At 35.5% G+C, this 15,886-nt stretch overlaps 1 protein-coding gene across 5 annotated transcripts in view; it reads right to left on the bottom strand.

Annotated features, from left to right (window-relative positions):
- Positions 1-15,886, bottom strand: part of RYR2 (ryanodine receptor 2) — a 370,828-nt gene that overhangs the window by 216,538 nt on the left and 138,404 nt on the right. For all 5 annotated transcript variants that reach the window (XM_069852347.1, XM_069852349.1, XM_069852348.1 and 2 more), the window contains 3 exons: positions 6,328-6,402; positions 5,502-5,580; positions 4,625-4,737 (listed from right to left, as the gene is read on the bottom strand). In XM_069852347.1, coding sequence (XP_069708448.1) covers positions 4,625-4,737; positions 5,502-5,580; positions 6,328-6,402 — 267 coding nt within the window. The remainder of the gene's footprint in view (positions 1-4,624; positions 4,738-5,501; positions 5,581-6,327; positions 6,403-15,886) is intronic.

The following is a 15,886-nucleotide window of genomic DNA, read 5'->3' as shown; positions in this document are numbered from 1 at the left end:
ATACAATCATAGAATAATAGAATGTCTATTATTACGTCTATTTGTTTGCTCAACAAATTCCACAGAAGAGTCTGGTACAGAATCCAATTTTCCAGGAAAACAACTAAGCATTGTACCACCATCCTTCCACCTATAATTCCCAGCTTGAAATTTCATCTTCCAAGTTGTTCCATTTCACAGCTTTTCTGCCTCTCATTATGAGCATTGACATAGCATGCCATAAAAAGTCAGTGTAACTGCATATTTAAAAGACTTCATAAAACATACCAGTGCCAGAATTTTTGCATTTTTAATAGCATTTTTTTTCAAAATTTAAGAAAATGCTTTTTTTGTGTTATAGTTCATATGTGATTTTCCTATATTAAAAAACTAGGCAGCCTCCCTCACAGTTACTACAGTAGGTGGCATCACACTGACAGCCACATGCACCTCAGGTAGAGAAGGAAACTCTAAAATCACTTTTCAGACATCTGCTACCTAAACTAACAAGAAATCATGAACAGGAGTAAGCTGTCAGCATACCAGGGTGACTATTGTGCCATAATACAATGGGTTTCCTACACAGTTGCTGATAGCAGATACGTAGCCTAATTGCTCCAGGCTTCTCCCACTATTTTTCCCTCTCAAAATCTTTATCTCAGTACCATATCTCTCTCCTAGCCAATCCTTCCTAACCCAGTTACAGCCTCCTTATCATTCAGAATTAGGACCTCTTCCTGCTTCAAAAAGTTCTCCTCAGATCTACAATGCCTCAGCCTGCCCTTTTTGGGTTTTTTCATGCTCAGTCCCTTCCTTATCCTGTCAGCCAGCTTAGACATCTTTTCAGAAACTCATCACAACTCCTGCCACTCAATTCTTTTCTCATTTCCTGGCCCCAGACTTTCCCCTCTCTGGATCTTTGTCCAGCAGTTCTGTTACCCCCAGCCAGGCCACTCCTCCTCTATAGATTACTCTTGTCATTCTTCTTTTCCAGTCTCACTCCAGCACTACTTCTTCCAAGCACAGGTTTTCTGCCCCAAATTTCTAAAACAAATTTAACCAACACTTGCCCACTCCTCCTTTGTCACCAGCTTCTTGTCCCAGGTGATTTGTTAGTGCCTTACTGTCTGTCTTCTTCCTTCAGCTGCAATTTTTTCTCAGCCAGTCATCACGTCCCACTCAATTTTCTACCCCCTTTCCACCTTCAGTCCCAGGTTCTTGTCCCTGCTACAGCACCTGTCTTTTGTTCCTTCTACTTTCTCATAGCTTCCTCCCCCACATATCTTAAATGACAGCAGATCAAACACTGAGTTCTCAACTGTCAATATAGTGCCAGACTTCATCTCTTCCTTGAGCCACCCATTCCAAGAAGTATTCTTCTCTGTAGAGGGAGTTAAATAGTTCATTAACATAGAGGATGTGCAAGAAGTCTAGCTTCTGCAAAACAGAAAAAGTCATAAGACTTTTTTTCATGCCCATCCTCCCTGGGCATGACCAATTATTTCAGAAGAATGGTTTCTTACTGAGTTTTAAAAGGGAGGGGCTTGTTCCCTTTTCCTTTATTTTTTTTAGGTCAGTAAAAATTACACTTGTGATAACAAGAATACCCCTTCTAATTTCCTGTATTTGTTATAAAGCATGGGATTCTTGACATTGTCAAGAAAATGATGTGAAATTTTATTTTTTTTCCCTGTCCTCAAGCTTAGTGACATATGACCTTTTTTGGATGAACAATGAACAAACTATCTCAGACTGATTTAAAAAATAAAAATCAAAAGATGCTACTATTTCTAATAAGTGATTTCTTATATTAAAAGCATTTGATTTTAAGCACTTGGAAGCAAAATGTTACATAGCAGAGTAGCTTGACCTTAATTATTGGTAAGATCTACAAGCATCCACAATAACATTCCAAATTTTATAAAGACACTGTGAGATCTGCATTATGATCGTTATAACAGAGCAGCTCAACATTACCTTGTTCCACAAATATCAGGTTTGTTTATGCAGATTAAAATTATTTTTAAGAAAAATGTTTTTTACTATTTTTCAACAAGAAATAAATTATGGAATTATGAACTTACACAGAATAAAGCAAAGGCCACCTACTGAGTTTCATACTCTTGGGAAAAAAAAATTGAAGGAGGGGGAGAATAAAATTTTTAAAATTAAAAAAAAAAACAAACCAACACTGCCGTGTTTCCTGGAACCATTGCACCATCAAATGCTACAGATATTTATAAGCTGTCTCAAGTATTTATTAATAATAGAATTAAAACAAAGAGCTGAAGACAAACAATGTATTTGATGCAAGATGCAGAGGGAGTTCCCTTCCAGTACTTAGGAACCTGTTCTGTTCAGGACAGACAGACATCAGCTCCACCTTTTGAACAATCTTACCTGTTTTGGACAATATCATTTTAGGAAGGGAACTCTGTCATCAATTAACCATGACAAAAATCTTCAAGGAAAAACTTACACTTGAAAGGAAAGTTTTTAATTAGTTTCATATTATGTTGCAGAATAAAAAAATGTTCATTTAAGTCAAGGAGTTAAACCACAAGTTTTGTTTGTAGATTTACATAATGCAGCTGCAGATGAGCATTACAGTCAGAACAGTACCTACATATATATCATAGTGCAGAAATTATGGCATTGTACCAAAATCTCTGCAATACAGATTCAAAGTTGTGGGGGTTTGTTCTTCTTTCCGGTCTACTTAGTCCGAATGTCTGGATAACACTGACCTCACTGAGAGTAATTTTCCTTTTTATCTTTATTTATGCATTTTGTATTTCAACTTCATGTCTAAGGAAATTTTCTTCAATTAAGTTTTAAAAGACTAAGTCATCCAGAGGCTTTGTGAATTTGAAACAAATTACAACTAATTGAATTTCTAAAATATTGAAAATTGGCAACTTTGAAAGAAATCACAGTATATGATCAACAACAGGCATAAGAAAACCTCATTGCAGGGGTACATACTATTATGCAGAAGGTAGGGAAACATGATGGAAATACAACATCTGTTCATCAGGCTGCACTGCCTCAAGAAAGGAAACACAGCAACCCTGCCTTGAACGTAAATGGTAGCAACATTTACAGCAGAACATCTTTTCATTGTATGCTAACAGGATTCAACAGAGTCAAGTTTCCTTTCTGAAAGATCTGGCGACAGCACAGCTCACATATTATACAATTCCACAAGCACTTTTCTAACTGCTTTACCTTAGAAATTCTGCACAGAAAAATAAGCATCCAAAATCCCATTGTATAGTTAAGGATAATAAAAGTCAGAGCAAATTAATAATTTGACCAGGGACATTGCTGTGAGTCAACAAACATGAAAAATTCCACATCTCTGGACCTTTAGCTTACTATTTTAACAGTAATCTGTTTGCAGTGTAGTATTTGTTCACTGCAATTAAAAAGATGTCTCTCCAGGGCAAAAAGTCGTATCAGTTGTTCCTCAGTCCATCCCCTCCCTCTCCTCCCCCCGCCCTTTTTTTTTTTGTGGAAAGCAGGAAAGGGGAACTATAGTAAAGTTCAGATATTTTCTTAGTACTTTAATAATGGCTGCCAATCAAATTAAGTCTAAACACTAATCTACTGGCTACAATGAGATCATAAAGTCATAAAGTCTACATGAAAAAATATATGTAATTGACCTGCACTCAGACAACTGGAAGACTAGCCTATGAAATATATGCAGTATAGGCACTAACAGCACGTGTTGAGGAAAATCAGTCTATACAGAAACACACAACAACATTCAGAATCAACAGCTGAGGCACAACCCCTAAATAATATAAAAAGCTGAGATGACTTACTAATTTGTGGGCAGAAAGCATGAGTTCAGGCATATAGCTACATACACAGTCTGGAGCAAAACACTTCCTCTTTAAGGATCTCTGTTCTATTTGTAGATACATTTGCCAAATCACTGGGGCTGATTTTACAGGTGCTTCTAGCACAGTGATGTTCTTCTCATTTTCATGTTTCTTTTTTGCACAGATAGAATAATTCAGGTACACGCACCAAACATGGATGAGTTTCATTACAGAACAAATGGGAGATAATTTGATGAGTAAGAAAGTTATTTAAACCAGTGATAAAAAGCAGATACCACAGAAAGTTTTAAAATATAAATTATATTTAATTATTAAGTATTTTAGTTATATTTAATTATGACGTCAGGACCTGTACATATTACACTGTACAGAATCCTAAGAAAATATTGATCTTCTAAAGGCCATAAAATGCTACATTTCTAAGTTAAACAGTCCAAAATTTTGGTATATACATATAATTCATATATGATACTGCTGTTAAGCTCTGAACACTCACAGGGACTCTGAACACCTCAATTACGCAGCTTGAGCAGATTTCTTTTTTTCTTCATTACTAATTTTTTCAACTTCTACTCCATTTTTTAAATGAACACAAATTAGATTAGTTGCATATCACTGTCACACTTTCCAGATCTTTGGCATTTTGGCTTGCAAAAGGGTATCAAATACCAGCTTAAATATCTTCAGCTATACTATTGCAGAGGTGGAAATGTAAACCAGACTTTAGTGTAACACCTTTATTAACTCTTTTTTCTATAGAGGAAGCACTGTAAAGATATTCTTACAGAACTTACCAAGTATCTTTCTGAAGAGACACTGACTAAAATAAGATCATCTCCAACACGCACTTTTTCTCCTTCTGACCGTTGCTTGGAAGCAGGATGGATGGTCCACCAGCATGCCTCACCTACATCGTTATTGAATCACAGCAGAGAAAGAAAGCAAAGAAAGTGCCTAACATTACTGTTATTACTTTCACACTTATCTCAATCCTCAAGTTCAGACCACTTTGTCAGAAACTCAGCTGCAAATAATACCCATATGTAGAAGACAGCAAGACTCTGGAACACTAATTTCAGAGCTGAGTAAGGATCCCTTGATAAACCTTACTTTTTGAACAAAAAGCATGATTTTCAGAAGAAAATTTTTTGGTCTTTGCACTGTTCAATTGTTGGTGTTATCACTGTTATTACTCCCAGCTAGAACAAGGCTACAAAAAAAAAAAACAAAACCCAAAACCAACAACCCTAGCTTATTATTTCTAATTAAGCAATTACACCAAACTGACAGCATTGTAAGAAGCTCCATCAGTCTTAATAATACTAATAAATCCAGTCACCAGCAGTTCTCAAACTGCAATAGAATCTTTATTTAAAATAATATATGGTTTTCAGCAGAAGGCTTCTACAGGAATAACAGCTTGGGAATGTTCCTTTACTTACTGAATACTATAAATCTATATTTAAGTATCAAAAACATGCTTTACATTACAGAAATTACATGATCAATTAGAAAATGCAAAGATAAGACACATGTAGAACATATAAACATTAAGTTTTGTTTCTTTAGTCCTTAAAAGTCTTAATTTTTATGATTTATATGTGTTTGTAGGTTTCTATTCCAACCTTTACACCGAAAGTATTTTTGATTACATTACAAACTAGTGCTTACCTGTTGTATCCTCTTGCAATCCTACATCAAATGCCAGCTTATCCATTGAAGATCGAGATGTAGAGAGGCAGCATAGATACTATCAAAAGAAAAAAGCATGCATTACCAGTTTTGCTCTCATCTGATAACCCACTGAAAAACAAAAAACAAACAAAAAAATCAACATACTAACACAGGATTAACTATTATTAAATTAACCTCACCACTTACTATCAATAAAATACGTTCCTGACAAACTGAGGGACTCAAGGAGACTTGACAAAGATATACATTCTAAAAGAATGCCTCAGCTTATCCTGGTTATCTTTCCACTGAGACAGAAATAGTGAGAACAGAAATAAAGGAGCTGGTTGCATCAAGTCCACAAAGCCTCGCTTGCAGTTAAAGAGTTTGGAAGCCATTTAATTCATCAGGGAATTGAAGAGTAAGGCTTCTGTCCAAAATATGTGCAAGAAAGAATTTTCTTTTCCACTTGGTCTCCAATATATGCTCAGGTTGCCATCCAGATGCCAGCTGTGGATTCAGTCTCAGGTTATGCAATATCGAAAGGCAAAGAAATGAGAAATCATCAGCTCAAAATAGACAAAGAAACTGAGAAGTCATCTATGGAATCAGACTTAGTTTTAGCACTTAACCAGACATGACCAGCTTGGTTTCAAGTTTCCGAGCATCTGCTCTTCACAAAGGTTTCCATTAGCCATGGGTAAAATGCCTCTGAAGTGAATATTTCTCCAAATATCAGTAAATGGCAATAGCCTGGGTCAAATGTAATTCTGATACAAAACCCCCACAGAAATTACTGCTGCTATCAACTCACGTTACATACCATGCCACTGTAGGAATGGCGCAGCAAGATTGCATGCCCATAGAGTAGCGTTCGATGACCACCACCTTGAGCTGACTGAAAGATAAAGAGAAGTGATATACTGGTATGTTGAAATAAAATCAGGCCTTTTGAGAAAGTAAAAAGAAATCATCATCAATCTCTGGACAATCTGTATTTGCCCTTTGACAGAGAAGTCTACTTCTTGATAAAAGACTACCCATAAACTTGTTCAAGAAGGTAGTTTTATGAATGTGTTTTCTTCACTTTGATTGCCTCTTAATATATTGACCTTTTAAGTCCTCGGGGCATATCTAAGATCGAATTCAGACAGGTGAATCTAGAAGCTACTATTTTTTTCTGTTAGAAATGCTCAATCCACTGATGAGGGAAAATGATGTACTTTGTGCAGTCATCAGTTTGGTGTCAAATACATGCTATAATCTTGAATCCTTCTTCCTTGGGCTGAAAGCAGGCAGCCTCTAAAGAAGAGCAGCTTTGATGCATGTCACACTACCTTCCACACCCTTAGGCATTGTGAAATCTCTTCACATTCACCTGCTTTTCTATACAGAAGGTAGGCAGAGGGAGATCCTAGAGTATTATCCCTGTTTTACCAGAAAGTATTCATGATATATCAACCACATTGCAGATTATGAATCTCAAGGCTGCTTCTCCTGCAGTGGTTAAATTCTATCAGACAGAACTCTTCATCTGCTAGGTAAAGTAACTGTTCAAAGACATCCAAGCTAACTCAAGAGAATTTAGGGGTTCTTAAAATTCAGAAATCATGCCTTAATAAGTGTTCCTCTTGAGCATAAATCCTGACTGTAAGAAAATTAAAGTAATAAAATTCACTTTTATCCCAAGAAACTGAACCCATTTTTTTCACAGTATTTTCATGATGGTTTCTATTTATCTATAATCAGTTTAACCACTCATGTAAGAATAAATAAATCTCATTAAAGCATGAGCAATCTTTTAATTTCTGCTGAAGATTTATGAATTCTTTAGACTGAGATGAAGTTGACAGACATCGGTCAAGAGCAGAGACTGTCAGACAAGACACTGTCAAGAGCAGAGTTTCCTCTGACAGAACATCTCACTTGATGTTATGCACACTACACTTCAAGTAACATCAATAAATACATATTTTTTAATCTATGCATGTGGCAACTCCATAAGCAGCATTATTCTTTCATATATAAATATAATTTTGATTTCTTCTATAGAACATTTATACCCTTTCTTTTATCACAATGGACCAACCTTCTGACTAGATCATCAGATTCATTACAGAATAAACAGGAAAGAATCATACTATGTTATCTCTCTGGCACCTTAATTTCAGTTCTGAGCATCAATTTAAGTAATGGCTAGAGTGACAACACACAATTATTTTCTCTTCTAGTTTACTGGTTGTCCTTCCTTATCTTCCATCCATTAGCATATTATTTTCTTAATTTTAAGTTACTTGGTCAAGGAAAAAAAAAAAAAAGACCAATAGGTGGTGAAAAAGCAAGCACTTAAAATATTAATAATTTTAGCAATTTAAGAAACCGCCAGGAATTTCTGTCTTTCATTTGAGAAGAGTGTATCTTGATGGACACTAGGTGTATTTTGACCTTCAACAAGCTGTGTAGCAGTCAAAATGCAGGGGGACATATTCAAGAATCTCTCTGGAAGACTGAGTGACATGAATTTTTATTAAGGAAGAATAAAAGTCATACTCTTTGTCACAGACACAGTCTTGACAGTGAGACATGAAGATTTAGCTTTGAACTATCATTACTACCACCACTTTTTCCAAAGCTGCAAGGAAAGAAGACATTTGATAATGTCAGGCTCATTGTGCCAAAGATGAATGATAAATGTCCACTGCTCATCATATTGAGGAAAAAAAAGGGAAAGTTGCAGTAATCACACTGCCTTACCAACAGAATTGCCCTGAACCTCTATCAATATCAGGCACAGCTACCCAACAACAAAGTCACTAATATGGACAGAACTGTGAAATGTCACCGATAATTTTATCCAAATCATTCTATGTTACTAGCTATAAATTTGGTATCTAACATCTATAATCAGTTGCCTGTTGCACAAAAGATAAGAGAAACAGTACAATCAACCAAATCACAGCTACATTATCTTGCTCTTATGTTGGCCACATTGATTTATCTATTTAGTGTCAAATACTCATTTGTAGTGGAACAGGAGAAAGGTTGGCTCAAAAAAAAATTCAATCAATTTTGTGAAAAATAAGGGATTTTTTTTTAGAAATTTGTTCCCAAAAGGACTAAAGTAATTTTTGTTAACCAAAACTATTTTTCCCATTAAAAAGTTGCAAGCAAGTCTGCTGTTTCAGCTTCTTAGGCAGAAAAGAAAAGGTTGCAAAAAAACCATTTCAATCATTTTCCACATAAAGGTTTCTGAGAGACAATTAAAATCAAGCCATTCATATGGAAGGAAAGTGAAAAAATGAAACACAGAAAAATACAGGAGATACTGAAAGAGAAAGCTGATACTCTGAAATTGCCTTCCATTTTGGAGCCTGACTTCCAGGATATATACATACCTATAAGTTAATTTTCTAATTTAAGAGTTCATTTCATAACTAAATACTCAGCATTCATCTTTATGGTAGAAATTGCATAGAAGTAGCTGTTGGCCCATGATTGTCTACTGAGTCTTTCATTTTCAAAGTAATCCATTCCTACCTAGAATGTTGCGAAGAACTGCCAATTTTCCACATGTTAAAAAATAAAATAAAATAAAATAAAATAAAATAAAATAAAATAAAATAAAATAAAATAAAATAAGCTCATAAGTTAACAATTGGACTTTGATAGGAAAGATGCAATGCAACATTCAAGATGAGGTGTGCTACTAAGTTTTATCAAGTTTCTAATAAAATTCAAATAATAATATTTCAGAAGACCTGCCACTAAGACTTCTTGGAAGCCACAATCCTGACTAATTCAATTTGTAACGCCCACAGATTTTTGGACAAATACACGAACGGCATTACAATGAGAGCAAGTTTCTAACACTCCCATTAGTTATCATGAGTCTTCTTTGCATTATATATTTAATTTCTAATTTTCAGAGTAATATCTAAGTGGGACAATAAATTCCTTAAATAAAACCAGGCTGGAAAAAAATACATTTGTGTTCAATTAAGAATTTATCCATTGAAGGTCTAAGACCTACGTCATTCAGAGGTATCAATTATATGAACAGAAAACTCTTCTGCTCATTTTATCCTCCATGAATCTGGGATTTACAATAAGACTTAAAAAGTCTTCAGATACTACAGTTAATAAATGGAGATTAAAAGCATATACAGCAAATTCACAATGCTTGTGAAAACTTCATTTAAACTGACCAACTTGAGTCTAATTTTTCTGTTGCTGGAATACAAGAGGAATTTGGAGTCATCTCATCACTTGAGGCAAAGGCAATTTAGAATAAAACAACAATTAGAGCTGAAGAAATTACTGTTCAAATTATATAAACAGCTTTCAAACTCAATGTACTGTTAGACCAGTCAGTGAAAACAGACTACTGAGATCAGAGCTTCTTAATTTGACGTAAAGAATGTTATCTTGAAACAAAAATGAAAGAAAATACGTTAAAATTGGGAAACATTTATTTTCCCTGTTTTCTTAATAGGAATAGCACTAAAACACCAAAAAGTACTTGAAAATTACAGTCTACAAACTATCTAATAAAATGTGCAAATTATGGGAGCAGCATAACATGAAATATTTATGATTAGATTGAATAAAAATGCATATATTTTACTGTGAATACCAATCCTGCAGTAAGGTGTGTTATAAATGACCCAACAAACCTTTTGTATCCATATAATTTTGTATGTACACAATTGCCATATGTTCAGACGTGCAATCATGTAGTTCATTTACATAAATACACACATTAGCACATGTGGATTAAAGTAATGCCACTGTGCCTGTGGCTGCACTGCTACACTTGTGGCCATACAATCACACAGGAAATCAATCACGGTGACATTGAACAAGTGGTTTGGAGCCGTTTGTGCTTCTGGGAACCTGATTACAATAAGAATTTCTAGAGACTAGTGAATACCCTGTGGCATTCAAGGAGATTTTGAGTCAATAGCCATTACCTTTCCATTCTTGTCAAAAGAACAGACTTATTTCTGCTAGAGAAAACATTCCCTAGACCAATGAGTGCTCTACTGCAAGCAAATGTCAAAGTTTCTTTGCTGACTTTTTTTCACAGGACTATACAATTTCCAGATATATGAAAAGGAAAAAAACTATGAGCTTTGGGGAGATACTAGAGAAAGACAAACTTGTAAAAGCATGTAATTAATAGGATAGTTATTTCAGTGTTTTGTCTGTGAACAGACAAAGCTTTCATAAAATTGTCATTATTCAGAAATTTAATACTTCAGAAAGCCTAACAGCAATTGCATTTAGCATGTGGTTATTCTGAAAACTCTTGTCACCCATGAAAGCATTTTTAAAATACTGAATGCATCACAAGAACACAGGAACTGAAGTACACTCTCCAGAAATTCATATAAAATAAGAGTGAGTTTTTCAGAATGATGTAACGGCTTCTCCTGCCTCATTCCATGACGAACTCGGAACAGCAGAATGGAAGTAGTGGCAAATGCTATAGGACAATTGACAGTATAAAGAAGAGATTATAAGGAAGTATAGTTTTAATGTTCTCAAAAAAAAAAATCCAGTCAAACAATAAGCTACAAGACATCAGCAGTCAATCCTCCAATAATGAATTTCATATAATTTACAGTAATGGTAAATTACAAGCTAATTGCAACCACCTGCTTAGCCTGGTATTTCCTCTGTGCTTCAGACTCAGCCATAGGAAAAAACAGCCTAAATGGTCAAGATGGAACTTTAGGATCACTCAATGGGTTTCTAAAAAAAAATACTACATACCTCTTTTCACGGCAATGAAAATTTTTAACATGTGAGAGCAGCTGTACAGAAAAACATGCCCCTAAGTTTTCTTCACCAATGTTTTCCAAAGCAAATACTGCAAGATAACATTAAAAGTTTCAAATACAACTTTCAATGGCTATTTTATATGCTGATGGGAGTAAACCAATGTCCTTTAAAGCACTGAGTACTTATAGTTTATTAATGAGCAGGAGCAAGCTTCTGAAACAAAGCCTAAGTTAACACTTTATTGCCAAAGCCAACTGGGAAATCAATGCCTACCGATTTATTTTTGTCACAGAATTAAAATGCTAACAGCAGCTTAAAACTGCAATACGTAATAATGGAAAACCAATTTCAAAATACACTGACTTTGTATTTAAAGTAAAAACATTGTCGACTTTCACATTTAAACATCAATGTGACACATTTGGATGAGCTAATAGTTTCTACTAAGGACAGCCACCTTAAAACAGATGCTGGAGACAACAGCATGTCAAACAGAGGACATTGATATCTCCATAAAAACACTTTCAAATATAAATGTGAAAGCATTATTGTCTCCATCACAAGTGGGTTCTAAGCTCCATGAAAGTCTGTAGTTTATTTCTAACATCTATACTGCTGGAAAACTACAGAATGAGGAAAATAAATCCTATCTCTAAATCTTTAATCTTGACAATTTGTTCAAATGTACAAGCAGAAGTATAGAATTAATCACAGAACATCCTGCAGTTACCTGGTTTTAACCCTTTTAAATCAAAAACCCTCACCAACACAAAAGTAAACCAAGCAGGAAATTCCATTCACCAGTGACAGAAACTTCTCAAAGCCTCTTTCCTGGAACTCAGGTTGGGGCTGTCAAATTTCCCATTCAGAAGTAGTCATTATATTCTGAAATCATCTTTTGATCCATTAGAAAGAGAAATCAAATAGTACATGTGGGTCTGATGACAAATACTGGCCCAATCACAAATACTGGCCTGAAAAATATCAACAACATACTTTCTGAGTAGAAGTATATTTATGCCCTGGATTATGCTGTTCCCAGTCAGAAACTACCTGTGTCAAGTCCAGAGATATAAAACTCTTGGTGTCAATGCCTTTTCAAAGAGGCTAATGAAAGTTTTTAAATCAGCAGGCCAATACAAGTATTTAACCTGAACCAATTCTTCAGAAAGAAAACTGTGAGCGCAAAACAATAAACATATGCTTTGTTTATATGTAATTATTTAAGGCTTCCTGGATTTAAGCAAATTAAAAACTCTCACTTAAGTAATCTGCAAGATCAAATGAAAAGTACTCAAAGATACGGAATAAATGTAGATCTTGAAAGCTCTTGAGTCCTCACCCAGGAGAAGGTAAACTCCATGATGGCAGGATTAACAATGAAGTGAAAGAAATTGGAAAAAGTCTAAAAGGAACTGGGTGGTATAGGAGGGAAGGATGTCTCACAGTCTAAAACCATCTAACTATGATTCTACACATAAATATTTGCATGATGTTACAATGATTTCTGCAGAGCAAAGGATGCTCAAAATGATGGAGGCCAGTATTTATCTAAAAATAGCAGTGATGATGCAATCCCATAAGTCGTGTAAAACTGGAGACCATTACAGGTAAGTATTTGATGAGACATTTTACTCACCACAATCATATCACTGTCTAAAGTTTTTCACACAGAATAACTTCAGATGACTAACAAGAGCTTCTTTCTAACACTAGGCAACAGCCAGTTGGAAAATATAGGAAGGCTCATTTGCTTAATACCAGCACGATCAGTAACAGCTTATGAAAAGCTGAAATAATTTCTTGATAACAAAACACAAACTCAGACTAATTTATCCTAAGACAACCAAACAGCAAGTGAAGAGAAAAAGGCACTTTTGGACAGTAATTCAGCCAAGCTAAAATTTGAGCAACTCTGACAATATCTATGCTTCTGCTTGTGTTTACACAGGTCGCTTAGGATATTCATAGCTTTAAGTCAAGCATTTCAGTTTTGTGGGATGAATGCCAGCCAAAGAGTCCAGAAAACCCTTAGCAGTGGTGAAAACAGAATGTGCAAAACAGGCTGAGTCACTGCAGAACTTGTTAAGTAACCCTGGAACACAGCTAGAAGGCTGTGAGACAAGATAAGTCAAACAAAACTAAACAATTCACACTTGGAATAGCAATGCTGGGAAATTATGTTTCCAGCAGCATCTGAGAACTTGAAAATACTGCAAGCAGTACAGACTACAAACAAAGCTACAGAGTGTGAGCCAAGGACTTTTACATTTTCTTATTGCTTACAGAAGTATCCACTTTCTTTAAAAATCTTGAAATAAAAGATCACAGAATTTAATTTCCAAAGTAATAGCATCCAGGGCCAGATGCCTTGAATTCTTCTACCAACAAACAAAAAAATGCTAATGAGACCATTCTGCAATTACTGTGCTCTTGAGCTGCCATTTCCCTGACTTGCAACATTGTGGGAATATATTCCTTCACCCTCCTTGTATCAAGTAACAGCAACACCAAAATGCAAATTCAATCCAGTGTAAAACCTCTTCATTCACCTAAACTACAGGTTTCCTAAATATGTCTTGCTTTAAAAGCTGCATTGAAGCTTGTAATTGTTTTCTATAAATATTACATAAAAATCTGAACCCAAATAAATCACCTAGTGAATAAAAATCATGAGTATGTATGGTGTAACAGACTTGGTCACTTTGCCAAGGCTGATCGTGCAAGATGGGGGCAATCACAGAGGTCACAGTGACTTTGCAAAAGGGAACAGTTCTACTTGAGCAACTTCACCTGGTAAGACAGATGGATCAGGTGGTGCTCAAAACAGCTGAGCAACACCTGGGGTGAGACGGAGGCCTCAGAGCCTGATGTTGCTTCAGTTATAAGCAGAAAGACCACCAAAACGACCTACTGAGCTCCCTGCCTCAAACATACGGCTAATCACCAAGTCCCCACTTCTGACAACACGAACAGCCTTGCCAAGAGCCAGTCAACACATACTAATTTAATTAGATCCCCCTCACCAAGAGGCGCCAATAGGTTCTCCTAAGGCATAAAATTGGCACCTGAAAACCCTTTTGTTGGGGAGGAAAAATGACCATCTTGCCTGACAGATGGGTCAACAAGCCTGCACCTCTCTTTCCCTCCAAAGAAGGGATGCCTTTTTGATAAGAATTGTGCCTCTGACTTTGTCAGATGCTCTTCCAAGAAAATAACTAGTAACTCAAGTTTCAGTTGTTACTTCTTATATGTTTGATCATTGTTAACTAGTTGTAATCATCTAACACTAGTGCAGCAAGTGAATTTATCAACAGCAATCTCAAACTCATTTTATCCATTGCTTTAAATAAATTACTTCATTTTAGCATTGCAAAATTGTCCCTGTGAGAGGCTCTGACAGGCACTGTGAAAATGTTTGACTGCTCTGCTGACAAATAATTTGGCTCATCCTGTGTGTGATGGCCTCAGAGGAGACCCTCACAGGTAGCACTAACGCTGACTGATGGCTAATCCATATACATATTTATCCCTCAGCCATGTATCGGAGCCTTACCTATTAATGTGTGAGCGTGTTTTATTCTGTTAAGAACACAGAGATATTTTACTATCTATACTAAGAAAGATTGGAATCATTGGTAATGATGATTAACGTTTGTGCCAGCAGTATGTTAAATGATCACAATTTTGCTAATATCAACCTGTCAGAAGACAGAATAAACAGCCTTATAATTAGAAACATTTCAAATATACCTCATGATTAATATTTCCAATGCTACATTTATGTTATCACTTTCCTAGCAATGGGAAACTTCATATTAATGAAAAGCAGATACAGCAGTGAAAATAAATAAAAAGTAAGCAATATTGATCATCTGTTTTCAGCTTTCTATGCAAAACAAACATTTATATTTATGGCTGAGGCAATACTTTTCATTACAAACTCCTACTTTAAAGCATTTTCAGTGGTTTGGAAAAAGACTGCCCAAGAGGATAAATTTTATTGATTTCTCCCTTAGCCTAGTGAAGATTTCTATTTCCCCAAACTCCTCCTCCTTCACTGCATAGGAGATAGAGGCATTCATAAAAATCTTCCTGCTTTTTTAGAGCTAAGTAAGTGGCAGAAGGAGGCATTTTTCACAGGTTAGAGATTGTGCCTAAGCTTTTTCTGTTACTGTGTGATACAAGGAATGTGAATCATGCTTGTCACTTGAGAAAGAAACTCAGAGATAAAGAATAAGACAGCCAAGTGGGAAGCAAAGATCGATCAGCAGAGGAGTCATGCTAAGAAAATTTCTCTGATGTCATTAAATCCAGCCCTTAAAATAGCACTGCTTATCTAGCCCAGAATTCTTCCCTTTTGGAGAATGACAATGAAGCAAGACCATACCATAGAACAGCAAACTCTTAGGGACTGAAAATCAGTAAACAAATCATTTTGAAAGATGAATTTGGAATAAATACTGATAATTAAAGGAAAAAGTAGAAAATGGATAAGCAACACATCTTGGCTAAAATCAATTATTCATGTCAGTTACTCAAAATATTTGGAGACTCACTCAATGTCTTGTCATACTCTCAATAATTAAGGAAAAAAA

This window comes from Phaenicophaeus curvirostris, chromosome 2 (genome assembly GCF_032191515.1).
Source record: "Phaenicophaeus curvirostris isolate KB17595 chromosome 2, BPBGC_Pcur_1.0, whole genome shotgun sequence".
NCBI classification, from domain to species: Eukaryota; Metazoa; Chordata; class Aves; order Cuculiformes; family Cuculidae; genus Phaenicophaeus; species Phaenicophaeus curvirostris.
Note: the sequence above shows the minus strand (reverse complement) of the source record. Positions and strands in the feature narration are given on the sequence as shown.